The 13,548-nt window shown below is 38.1% G+C and overlaps 1 protein-coding gene across 1 annotated transcript in view; it reads left to right on the top strand.

Annotated features, from left to right (window-relative positions):
* The window catches only part of SULT1C4 (sulfotransferase family, cytosolic, 1C, member 4), a 32,036-nt gene extending 19,532 nt beyond the window's left edge, over positions 1 to 12,504 (top strand). Inside the window, exons 7-8 of the mRNA NM_001434871.1 lie at positions 7,232 to 7,415; positions 12,351 to 12,504. Coding sequence (NP_001421800.1) covers positions 7,232 to 7,415; positions 12,351 to 12,481 — 315 coding nt within the window. The 3' untranslated portion in view covers positions 12,482 to 12,504. The remainder of the gene's footprint in view (positions 1 to 7,231; positions 7,416 to 12,350) is intronic.
* The last annotated feature ends 1,044 nt before the right edge of the window (positions 12,505 to 13,548 follow it).

The following is a 13,548-nucleotide window of genomic DNA, read 5'->3' as shown; positions in this document are numbered from 1 at the left end:
CTGAGGTTATTGATATTTCTCCCGGCAATCTTGATTCCAGCTTGTGCTTCCTCCAGCCCAGCATTTTGCATGATGTACTCTGCATATAAGTTAAATAAGCAGAGTGACAATATACAGCCTTGATGGACTCCTTTTCCTATTTGGAATCAGTCTGTTGTTCCATGTCCAGTTCTAACTGCTGCTTCCTGACCCTCATACAAATTTCTCAAGAGGCAGATCAGGTGGTCTGGTATTCCCATCTCTTTCAGAATTTTCCACAGTTTATTGTGATCCACACAGTCAAAGGCTTTGGCATAGTCAATAAAGCAGAAATAGATGTTTTTCTGGAACTCTCTTGCTTTTTTGATGATCCAGCGAATGTTGGCAATTTGATCTCTGGTTCCTCTGCCTTTTCTAAAACCAGCTTGAACATCTGGAAGTTCACAGTTCACATATTGCTGAAGCCTGGCTTGGAGAATTTTGAGCATCACTTTACTAGCGTGTGAGATGAGTGCAATTGTGTGGTAGTTTGAGCATTCTTTGGCATTACCTTTCTTTTGGATTGGAATGCAAACTGACCTTTTCCAGTCCTGTGGCCACTGCTGAGTTTTCCAAATTTGCTGGCATACTGAGTGCAGCACTTTCACAGCCTCATCTTTCAGGATTTGAAATAGCTCAACTGAATTCCATCACCTCCACTAGCTTTGTTCATAGTGATGCTTTCTAAGGCCCACTTGACTTCACATTCCAGAATGTCTGGCTGTAGGTGAGTGATCACACCATTGTGATCATCTGGGTCGTGAAGATCTTTTTTGTACAGTTCGTCTGTGTATTCTTGCCACCTCTTCTTAATATCTTCTGCTTCTATTAGGTCCATACCATTTCTGTCCTTTATCGAGCCCATCTTTGCATGAAATGTTCCCTTGGTATCTGTAATTTTCTTGAAGAGATCTTTAGTCTTTCCTACCACATTGTTTTCCTCTATTTCTTTGCATTGATTGCTGAGGAAGGCTTTCTTATTTCCCCTTGCTATTCTTTGGAACTCTGCATTCAGATGCTGATATCTTTCCTTTTCTCCTTTGCTTTTCACTTCTCTTCTTTTCACAGCTATTTGTAAGGCCTCCCCAGACAGCAATTTTGCTTTTTGGCATTTTTTTTCCACGGGGATGCTCTTGATCCCTGTCTCCTGTTCAATGTCACGAACCTCTGTCTATAGTTCATCAGGCACTCTATCTATCAGATCTAGTCCCTTAAATCTATTTCTCACTTCCACTGTATAATGTAAGGGATTTGATTCAGTTCATACCTGAATGGTCTAGTGGTTTTCCCTACTTTTTTCAATTTAAGTCTGAATATGGCAATAAGGAGTTCATAATCTGAGCCACAGTCAGCTCCCGATCTTGCTTTTGCTGACTGTATAGAGCTTCTCCATCTTTGGCTGCAAAGAATATAATCAATCTGATTTTGGTGTTGACCATTTGGTGATGTCCATGTATAGAGTCTTCTCTTGTGTTGTTGGAAGAGGATGTTTGCTATGAACAGTGCGTTCTCTTGGGAAAACTCGATTAGCCTTTGCCCTGCTTCATTCTGTACTCCAAGGCCAAATTTTCCTGTTACTCCGGGTGTTTCTTGACTTCCTACTTTTGCATTCCAGTCCCCTATCATGAAAAGGACATCTTTTGGGGGTGTTAGTTCTTAAAGGTCTTGTAGGTCTTCATAGAACCGTTCAACTTCAGCTTCTTCACTGTTCCTGGTTGGGGCATAGGCTTGTATTACCATGATATTGAATGGTTTGCCTTTGGAACAAACAGAGATCATTCTGTCATTTTTGAGATTGCATCCAAGTACTGCATTTCAGACTCTTTTGTTGACCATGATGGCTACTCCATTTCTTCTAAGGGATTCCTGCCCACAGTAGTAGATATAATGGTCATCTGAGTTAAATTCACCCATTCCAGTCCATTTTAGTTCCCTGATTCCTGGAATGTCGACATTCACTCTTGCCATCTCCTGTTTGACCACTTCCAATTTGCCTTGATTCATGGACCTAACATTCCAGGTTCCTATGCAATATTGCTCTTTACAGCATCGGACCTTGCTTCTAATCACCAGTCACATCCACAACTGGGTATTGTTTTTGCTTTGGCTCCATCCCTTTATTCTTTCTGGAGTTATTTCTACACTGATCTCCAGTAGCATATTGGGCACCTACCAACCTGGGGAGTTCCTCTTTCAGTATCCTATCATTTTGCCTTTCCATACTGTTTATGGGGTTCTCAAGGCAAGAATACTGAAGTGGTTTGCCATTCCCTTCTCCGGTGGACCATATTCTGTCAGCCAAGCTAATAAATAAGTATTAACAAAAAAGAGACGGGGGGAAAAGGATGCCAGGGAAAGAGAATGTGCAAGTTTCCTGATACATTAATGTGGATGAAAAATGAAGAAAGAAGAACAGGCAAAGTGAAAGTATTAAAAGATTGAGAGGTCAATAAGAGTCAGGCTGCTCAAAGACTAATAAATGATGGTGATTTCTTTCAGCTTAAAGGCAGTAAGAAGTCTTTTAAGAATCACCAGAAGGAGAGTTATGTAATGCAATTAATATTTTTAGAATATCATTCCTTTTTATGGATTGAAAATGATGGTAGTGAATACAGGCAAATTAGTTAGATACTAGTGTGATAACCCACTGAACACCAACGATGCTTTGGGTTAGAATGGTCACTCTGAGACTGGAGAAACTGCAGAGTTTTAACACATATGTTTAAGGTCAAAAGGAAAGGGATTATATACAGTAAAAATGAAAACGGGAGAAATAGTAAGATGCTTTCTATATTCTGGCTCATACACCTGTGTTGATAATGATGTCATTCATTTAGTGCTTAGGGAACACTGAAGCAGGGTAAAGCTGAAAAGAGAAGATTATGAGATTGATTTTGACATATGGAGTTTAAGATGATTTAGACGTATCCAAATGAAGATATTTGAAAATTTGGGGAACATACAGGCCTACATTTCAAAGAGGTTTGCTCTAAAATTATCGATGGTATTAATTTGGACATCATCACTGTATAGACCATAGTTGAAACCATGATTATACTTAAAATTGAGAGTGAGGAGGAAAAGGACAGAAAAAGAGGAGGAAAAGAGAAACGAAGAAAGAGAGTGTACAGGAGGAAAAAAGGGAACTAGTACTATTACTGAGATAATTTAAAACATAATGTTTGGGTAGAGAGAGTGAGCCCATGAAGGACACTGAAAAGGAGCTATCAGAGAGGTAGGGAGAAAAAAGTTGTGTGTGCTGACAAAAGCCAAGAAGGAGTGTCAAGAAACCTTTTTAATACTTTTTAACCTCTCAGGGCTGAGAAGTCAAGTGAAAATGAAAGTTTAAAATATCCATCAAATCTAATTACATGAAAAGTGCAGTAGAGTAAACCAGGTTGGATGGGTTGGGGTGAAATTGATGAATCCCAGATATATAACACTGGCACAGACACATGTATTAATATATTGCAACTGTCTTCTATATTTCTATTTTTATAGCTAATATTGGACTTCAAAAAAATCCTGCCCCCAGTAGAATTATCATCTCCCAACAAAAGCTGCCTGTTTTCCCATGAAATGTACTGTATCTCATGATCTAAGTCAGAAACTAGCCTTCATGCTTGATATCTCCTTCACCCTTGCCTCTTAATTTCGCTAGTTATTAAATGTCTGAATTCTGTCTCTGATTCCTTTGTGGAAGTTGCAAACATACCAATCTATATTGCCTCTTCCATGGTCCAGATCACCATTATCTTTTGCTTAGTTTCTATAACAACTTGTCTAACTGATTTGCCTACTTGGAATTCTTAGCCCATCTCCGTTTATTCTCTATTCTTCAACCCGTGCTATCATCTTAAAATGCAAATGTGTTCCCTTCCTTATTTTTATATTTGAGCTGTTCCATAAGAATGTGATCCCAAAAATATATTCATAAACAACAGATTTTGCTGGAATTGTGACTATAGGAGACACTGAGTAAACTATGCAAAATCCTGGAGAATTTGTCTGTTCCGTCATCAGTATACTATCACCAGGTATCAGTTTTAACTTACCTGCCATCAAGTTGCCCAATGTTGATATATTTTTGTTCTAGTTTTTTCATCAGTCTTTCAAGCAGATATTTTTTTCACCATATCTTGGAGAAAAACTCTTAACTTTCTCTTTCCAGGAAAATAGAATTTGGTCAACTCAAGTTTCTGCTTTAAAGCCCTTTCTAAAATGGGATCCACATTTAGCTCAAGCAATTATATACCATCAATACTGATGTAGATTTTGAGGTCTTCTTTGTCTACTACTTTCTTTGACTATTTCTTGGTAATTTGAGGTAATACAATTTATGTCTATTCTTTAATTGGAATTGACAAGCCCATATAGATTATCACAAAGCACTTTGAAGATTTCTCACAGAGCTGAAGGTGATATTCTTAACTATATAGTGTCTATGTTGAAACATTTTCTAGCTACTTGTGTCAACTGTATCAAAGTATGTAGTTTAAATGAAGGCAGAAGTAGCTATGTTGTTTGGAGATTCATAACTAAATGATAAGACTAAAAGTAAAATCAAAGAAGTAGGTATATATTTATAATGGTTAAGGATAATGGTTATTGGGGGCAGTAACTGCTATCCTTATTTATATAATCACTTCTTTTCTGCCCCTACTCCCATATCATTGTCACTCTATTCTTCTGACTCTAATATGTGAATAAACCTATTCACCAAGGTCTTCATTTGTATTCATGAATTGGGATCCCTTGTAAACCTGCTCTACTAATTTATTCAGATTGTAAAATATATCAGAATTGCCTTTCTTTTGAAGGGTGAATGATATTTCATTGCATCTATAGATTTTGTTCATACATTCATCCATTGACAGACACATGGATGACTTTCACTTTGTGGCAATTGTAAATAATGCTGCTATTACCATGAGTGTACACATATCTGATCCTCATCTTCATTTCTTTTGCATGTATGCCCACAAGTGGTCTTGTTGGATATGGACTTAATTCTTTGAGGACTTTGAAAGAGTAGCAAACTTTGAAAGAGGAGGTCTAATGCCTCTATATGAGATATTCTCATTCAAGAATCTATTGGATATCTAATGCCCCCTTGAGAGTCCATTTGAATTTTACAATGAATTTTTCAATGTGTAAAAATATCATTAGGATATTGATAGGGATTGCACTGAATCTGTGAATCACTTTGGGTGGTATTAACATCTTGACAATATTAAATTTTCCAGTTCATCACCATGGGTTGTTGTTCTAGTCAACTTTCTAAAATATTTTCCAGAACACAAATATTTTACCACATTGATTAAGTTTATTCCTAAGTATTTCATCAGTTCTGAAACAATTGAAATTGGAATGATTTTGCTATAATTTAGCCTTTTGGAGAAGGAAATGGCAACCCACTCCAGTATTATTGCCTGGAAAATCCCATGGACGGAGGAGCCTGGTAGGCTACAGTCCATGGGGTCCCAAAGAGTCGGGCGACTGAGCGACTTCACTTTCACTTTCACTTTTAGCCTTTGGATTGTTCATTGTGAGTATATAGAAATATAAGAGTTTTGCATGTTGGCTTTGTATCATGCAACTTTGCTCAAATTGTTTATTAGTTCTAACAAGATTGTGTGTGTGTGTAGAATCTTTAGGATTTTTCTATGTCTGAAATCATGTTGCCTGTGAACAATTTTCCTTTCCAATTTAGATGCCTTTTATTAATATTGTTTATTTTTCCTTACTGTTCTGGCTAGGACTTCCAGTACTATGTTGAAAAGTGGGGAGAAGTGTTGAAGCGGACAGAACAAGCATCTTTAACTTGTTCCTGATTTTAGTAGAAAATCTTTGAGTCTTTCACCATTAAGTGTGATGTTAGCAGTAGGTACTTTATATAGAGCTTTTTCATGTTGAGATAGTTTCCTTTAATTCTTCATTTGTTGAGTGTTTTTGAATCATGAAAACGTGTTGGATATTGTCAAATGCTTTTTCTGCATTAAATGATGTGATCATGTGGTCTTTCCCTACATTCTGTTTATGTGATATTACACTAATTAATTTTCATAGTATGAACCATCTTGCATGCCAGGGGTAAATCCAATTTTATTATGGTTTATAATCTTTTCAATATGTTGTTGAATTTGTTATTAATTTTGTAGAGGAATTTTGCACCCTATGTTTCATAAGTGATATCGGTCTTTAGCTTTTTCTTACACCATCTTTCTGGCATTGGTACCAAAATAATTCTTGCTTAACTGAAAGATTTTGGAAATATTTCATACTCTTCAATTTTTTGGAAGAAAATGAAGAGAATTGGTGTTAATACTTCTTTAAATGTTTGGTAGAAGTTACCAGGAAAGCCAACTAGACTTGGGTTTTTCTTTGTATTTAGTTAGTTGCTTTATAATTCCCTTATGAATTATGGACTCCAGGGGGCTTCCCAAATGGTGATAGTGATAAAGAATCTGCCTGGCAATGCAAAAGATGCAAGATATGTGATTTTGATCCCTGCATCAGGAAGATCCCAAGAGTAGCAAATGGCAACCCACTCTGGTATTCTTGTCTGGAAAATCCCGTGAACAGAGGAACCTGGTGGGTTACAATCCATGGGGCTGCAAAAAGTTGGACATGACTGAGAGGCTGAGCACACACACAACAAACACAGAGAGAGAATTATTGACCGGTTAACATACTGAAGAACTTAGCAATTTCTGAAATGTATGCATGTGTGCATGCTGTTACTTCAGTCGTGTCTGACTCTTTGCACCCTATGGACGATAGCCTACCAGGCTCCTCTGTCTATGGGATTCTCTAGACAAGAATGCCTGAGTGGGTTGCCATGCCCTCCTCCAGGGGATCTTCCTGACCCAGGGATCAAACCCATGTCTCACATGTCTCCTGCACCGGCAGGCAGGTTCTTTACCACTAGTGTGACCTGGGAGACCCTCTGAAATGTATATAATAAGTCTAAAAGCGTGGCTTGAATGAGTGACCGAAGTTGAGCTCTCCTTGTAAAATCAAATGATAGGAAACTCCAACAAAGCTGACAACCACAGCACTGTTTAATAGAATGAATGTTACAGATCTTAGCCAAACTTTAGACTTAGAAAAAGCCCAAGGCACTGTCAGTTTTCTAAAATGTGGTAAAGATGTTGGGCTATAACTCAGGTGTTTCTTATAGAATGAACAGTTTCTCATACAATTCTTTCAGGATCTCAGAAGTTCTGTGCTTAAAATCAGCAGTTTTCTTGAGAAAGAACTGAGTGAAGAGGATCTGGATGCTGTTGTGAATCAGGCTGTGTTTCAGAATATGAAGGTTGATCCTCAAGCTAATTATGATAGCATTCTGAAAAATGAAATCGGGCTGAGAACAAAGGGACACTTCCTGCGCAAAGGTGATGTTAAGTGGGTAATAGAAGCAAAAGTGTTGAGACTTGTCTTGAATCCTTGGCTGCTGCTGTGGCTGCTGCTGCTGCTAAGTCGCTTCAGTCGTGTCCGACCCTGTGCGACGCCATAGACGGCAGCCCACCAGGCTCCCCTGTCCCTGGGATTCTACCGGCAAGAATACTGGAGTGGGGTGCCATTGCCTTCTCCGCCTTGGCTGCTAGATTAAGTTAAATGTGGCCTGCAACACGTCTCTCCAAGAATCGCCGTTTAAGCCAAACAGAGAATCATTGATCCTAAAATGAACCTGAAAATTATCCCAGGAAACAGAACAGAACTTCAGTGTCTGACTAATAAATACTAGGTTCCTTCTTTCTTCACCATGTGACCCCACTTTAAAATTTGTTAAAAAGTCTTACTGAAAGGCAAAAGATATGTGTCCAGGAGAGCTCCAATTCTTGGTTTACCTTATTGCTCTTTAGAACATTCTAGATGGAATGTTAATATGTATTTTGTTTTGAGAGGATTTTTATATCATTTCTTTCCCTTCAAGTGGATATTTCTTCATTGTAAAAACTAGATTGATACCTCATTAACCCAATCTGCTATGAATTCAATCATCCAACAACATGAATAAATTTTTATTATGCTCCATTAAGTTGCCAGGGGTTGCTAAGAATAAATATATTTTCTCCTGATGCTCCTTAATTTCAATTTTTTCATTTAATCTTTTTAATGTAAATTATTCTAAAACATAATTTGCACTTATCTACATCTCTAGACTCATATTTTATCCTGGTATATTCATAACAGCACTATGACAATAGACACTGATTAAATTTTAATTATATAAAGATCTTATTAAAATTACTGTGGATACCAATATTTTAAAAAGTCGTTGCTTCCTCTTTGTCCCATTTATTATGAGTTTTCACTTCTCACTGCTCAACTAGATCAGATATAAAGCATTTCTCATGCCCAACTTACTTACTGGCAAATGACCATAATATAAACAAAATAAATTCTGATAGCTAAAGATGCCAATTTATTCATCTTTATTGCATAATTGAATTAATGTTGGTTTCAAACTTCCATCAAGTGAAACTTTTGTATTAATGACAGCCCTTGGCACCCTCTGTTCCTTGAATTTATTACTTGAAAATCTATTTGTAATGGTTCCTCTTTCCATGGTATGCTCCAGGCAAGAATACTAGAGTGACTTGCCATGCCCTTCTCCAGGGGATCTTCCCAACCCAGAGATCAAACCCCAGTCTCTTGTGTCTCCTACACTGGCAGGCGGGATACAGTCTATTTACAATATTATATTAGTTTCAGTTGTACAGCATAGTTCAGTTCAGTTCACTTGCTCTGACTCTTTGCGATCCCATGGACTGCAGCACGCCAGACCTCCCTGTCCATCACCAAGCCCCGAAGTTTACTAAGACCCCATGTCCACTGAGTCGGTGATGCCATCCAACCATCTCATCCTCTGCCATCCCCTTCTCCTCCCACCTTCATCTTTCCCAGCATCTGGGTCTTTTCTAATGAGTCGGTTCTTCGCATCAGGTGGCCAAAGTATTGGAGTTTCAGCTTCAACATCAGTCCTTCCAATGAATATTCAGGACTGATTTCCTTTAGCATGGACTGGATAGATCTCTGTGCCATCCAAGGGACTCTCAAGAGTCTTCTCCAACACCACAGTTCAAAAGCATCAATGCTTTGGCTGTCAGCTTTCTTTATAGTCCAACTGGATAGACCTTTGTTGGCAAAGCAATGTCTCTGCTTTTTAATATGCTGTCTAGGCTGTTCATAACTTTTCTTCAAAGGAGCAAGCATCTTTTAATTTTATGGTTGCACTCACAACCTGCAGTGATTTTGGAGCCCCCAAAAATAAAGTCTGTCACTGTTTCCACTGTTTCCCCATCTATTTGCCATGAAGTGATGGGACCAGATGCCATGATCTTAGTTTTCCAAATGTTGAGTTTTAAGCCAATTTTTTCACTCTCCTCTTTCACTTTCATCAAGAGGCTTTCTAGTTCCTCTTCACTTTCTTCCATAAGGGTGGTGTCATCTGCATATCTAAGGATATTTCTCCCAGCAATCTTGATTCCAGCTTGTGCTTCCTCCAGCCCAGCATTTCTCATGATGTACTCTGCATAGAAGTTAAATAAGCAGAGTGACGATATACAGCCTTGACGTACACCTTTCCCGATTTGCAATCAGCCGGTTGTTCCATGTCCAGTTCTAACTGTTACTTCCTGACCTACATACAGATTTCTCAAGAGGCAGGTCAGTTGGTCTGGTATTCCCATCTCTTTAAGATTTTCCAGTTTGTTGTGATCCACACAGTCAAACGCTATGGCATAGTCAATAAAATAGAAGTAGGTGTTTTTCTGGAACTCTTGCTTTTTCGATGATCCAGCAGGTGTTGGCAATTTGATCTCTGGTTCCTCTGCCTTTTCTAAATTCAGCTTGAACATTGGGAAGTTCATGGTTCATGTACTGTTGAAGCCTAGCTTGGAGAATTTTGAGCATTACTTTACTAGTGTGTGAGATGAGTGCAATTGTGTGGTCGTTTGAGCATTCTTTGGCATTGCCTTTCTTTGGGATTGGTATGAAAACTGACCTTTTCCAGTCCTGTGGCTACTGCTGAGTTTTCCAATTTGCTGGCATATTGAGTACAGCATTTTCACAGTATCATCTTTTAGGCTTTGAAATAACTCAACTGGAATCCCATCACCTCCACTAGCTTTGTTCGTAGTGATGTTTCCTAAGGCCCACTTGATGTCACATTCCAGAATGTCTGGCTGTAGGTGAGTGATTACACCATCATGATTATCTGGGTTATGAGTATATTTTTTGTATAGTTCTGTGTATTCTTGTCACCTCTTCTTAATATCTTCCGCTTCTGTTAGGTCTATACCATTTCTGTCCTTTATTGTGCCTGTCTTTACATGAAATATTCCCTTGATATCTCTAATTTTCTTGGAGAGATCTTTAGTCTTTCCCATTCTATTGTTTTCCTCTATTTCTCTGTATTGATCACTGAGGAAGAAGGCTTTCTTATAGCTCCTTGCTATTCTTTGAAACTCTGCATTCAAATGGGCATATCTGTCCTTTTCTCCTTTGCCTTTCACGTCTCTTCTTTTCACAGCTATTTGTAAGGCCTCCTCAGACAACCATTTTGCCTTTTTGCGTTTCTTTTCTTGGAGATGGTCTTGATCACTGCCTCCTGTACAATGTCACGAATCTCCATCCATAGTTCTTCAGGCACTCTGCCTATCAGATCTAATCCCCTGAATCTATTTGTCCCTTCTACTGTATAATCATAAGAGATTTGATTTAAGTCATACCTGAATGGTCTAGTGGTTTTCCCTACTTTGTTCAATTTTAGTCTGAATTTGGCAATAAGGAGCTCATGATCTGATCCACAGTCAGCTCCTGGTCTTGTTTTTGCTGACTGTATAGAGCTTCTCCATCTTTGGCTGCAAAGAATGTAATCAATCTGATTTTGGTGTTGACCATCTGGTAATGTCCATGTATAGAGTCTTCTCTTGTGTTGTTGGAAGAGGGTGTTTGCTATGACCAGTGTATTCTCTTGGCAAAACTTTATTAGCCTTTGCTCTACTTCGTCCTGTACTCCAAGGCCAAATTTGCCTGTTACTCCAGGTGTTTCTTGACTTCCTACTTTTACATTCCAGTCCCCTATAATGCAAAGGACGTTTGTTTTTTTTTGCGGGAGGGGTGTTAGTTCTAGAAGGTCTTGTAGGTCTTCATAGAAGTGTTCAACTTCAGCTTCTTCAGAATTACTGGTCAAGGCATAGTCTTGGATTACCATGATATTGAATGGTTTGCCTTGGCAATAAACAGAGATCATTCTGCCGTATTTGAGATTGCATCCAAGTACTACATTTCAGACTCCTTTTTTGACTATAATGGCTACTCCATCATACATGTACAGCATAGCGATTCACTATTTTTGCATATTATACTCCATTATGAATTATTGCAAGGTAATTGCTATAATTCCCTGTGCTATACAATGTATCCTTGTTGTTTATATACTTTATACTGGAATCCTGGAGCAAAGGGTTCTCCAGCCTTTCTAAGTGTCCCAGTGGTTTCCCAATCAGCCAAAGTCTGAGATGCCCAGATCATGGCTCAATCTGTCCACTCCCCAGTGTCTTCTCACATGATCTCCCTTTTCCTCTGAGTCTCTCCCAAGGGTCAGAGGTCCTGGCATGATCGCCCTTCTTCCCTTCATACGTGTGCTACCTTGTAACTTTCTGATAGTCCTGGTTTTCCAGGAGTCTGACTGCCTGTTTCTAGATAGAGGTCTTTCAGTGAGAAAGAATCAGTTAGAAGCAAAGTTTCAATGAGAATTCTTCCACACGAAGGTGTATTTTTGATATATTCTTGGGGAGAGTTGAGGTTCAACTCCTTTTGCTCACCATCTTGATCTCTCTTCTACTTAAAAATCTTTGGGCCTCTCTCTCTCTCTTTTTTTTTTCAATTTTAAAGTTGAAGAAAATACTTACTTTGAAGGGTATCATTAAGAACTATATTATGTAATATAATAGATGTGGTTTACCAAGTATGGTGTGTGGAACTTTGTAAGATATACTCAAATATTCTAATCTCTTTGCATATTTAGCTTTATTTTTCCTTCTTAACAATGTTCTATATTCTTAACAACAGTTCTATATTAATGGTAGTGGATAGTGAAGGTTTAAGATAAGGAAGTGGATTATAACTCTATTTTCTGTGTTATTGTGTCCTAAGTGTGTTTTTAGCTCAGCCACATATAAGAGAAAGTGAGGCATCAAATTCCATGGAAAACAAATAGATATTTGTCTGCTTGAGAAGATAATAAAGTGGATTGAAGGAAGCTTTTGCCCCAACAGTCCTACCTCCTAACCCAGGGCTGTCTGTGTTTGTCCCACCAGGTACCATTGGAGACTGGAAACATTACTTGACTGTGCAGCAAAATGAGCGATTTGACAGAGTATTCCAAAGGAAGATGAAAGATTTCCCCTTGAAGTTCATCTGGGAAATAGATGAGGAGTTGGATCAGTGAAAAATATAAAAATATTGTAAAAATCAACTTGAAAGCGTATTTTAATATACACATTAATTTGTGCTTCTCATACAAATGTTAATTATAAAACTTTCTTAATTAACAAAATCAGTAAACTGTGCTTAGATTCATTTCCATGCCGTTAATGAAACTTTGACATTTTACCAATTATAATGATTTGGATAATCTGCACTGTTAGCCTTTATGATAAAGTGAAAGAAAGAAAGCATGCAACATGAATATTTTGAGAGTGTTTTCCATAGCAGGCATACATTATTTATCTATAATTTTCTAATTGAAATTTCATATTTTGGCTTAAAACCAATGTGACTATTGAGTAAATAGAGAAATCACATGCATCTGAGAAGCAGATTCATCTGCTTAATGATTTAACAGTTCACAAAATTTATACTAAGGAGTTAAGTTTCAAAGGTAGATTGATCACCTAATGGTCTAATTATTTAATTATTTGGATGGAAAGAAATATTTGTATCTATATCATTCACTAAAGTAATTCTATGTGTATTTAACAGTTGAATATTTAGAATAAAATTACTTTGAACAACAAGAAAAATATAGATAAATATGTCTTTTAATTCCTAAATGGAGAAAACCTTGTGAGCATAAAAGTGTTGTAAGAAAATGAATAAAATTTATAAATTCACAATCAAACACCTCAAGGCATCATGCTCCATCAGTTCAGTTCAGTTCACTTGCTCAGTTGTGTCTGATTCTTTGCGACCCCGTGAATCGCAGCACGCCAGGCCTCCCTGTCCATCACCAACTCCCGGAGTTCACTCAAACTCATGTCCATCGAGTCAGTGATGCCATCCAGCCATCTCATCCTCTGTCATCCCCTTCTCCTCCTGCCCCCAATCCCTCCTAGCATCAGAGTCTTTTCCAGTGAGTCAACTCTTCACATGAGGTGATGAAAGTATTGGAGTTTCAGCTTCAACATCAGTCCTTCCAAAGAACACCCAGGACTGATTTCCTTTAGAATGGACTGGTTGGATCTCCTTGCAGTCCAAGGGACTCTCAAGAGTCTTCTCCAACACCACACCTCAAAA

The sequence above is a fragment of the Bos taurus genome, chromosome 9, assembly GCF_002263795.3.
Source record: "Bos taurus isolate L1 Dominette 01449 registration number 42190680 breed Hereford chromosome 9, ARS-UCD2.0, whole genome shotgun sequence".
Taxonomy (NCBI): domain Eukaryota; kingdom Metazoa; phylum Chordata; class Mammalia; order Artiodactyla; family Bovidae; genus Bos; species Bos taurus.
The sequence above is the reverse complement of the archived record's forward strand: the minus strand, read 5'-3'. Positions and strand labels throughout refer to the sequence as shown.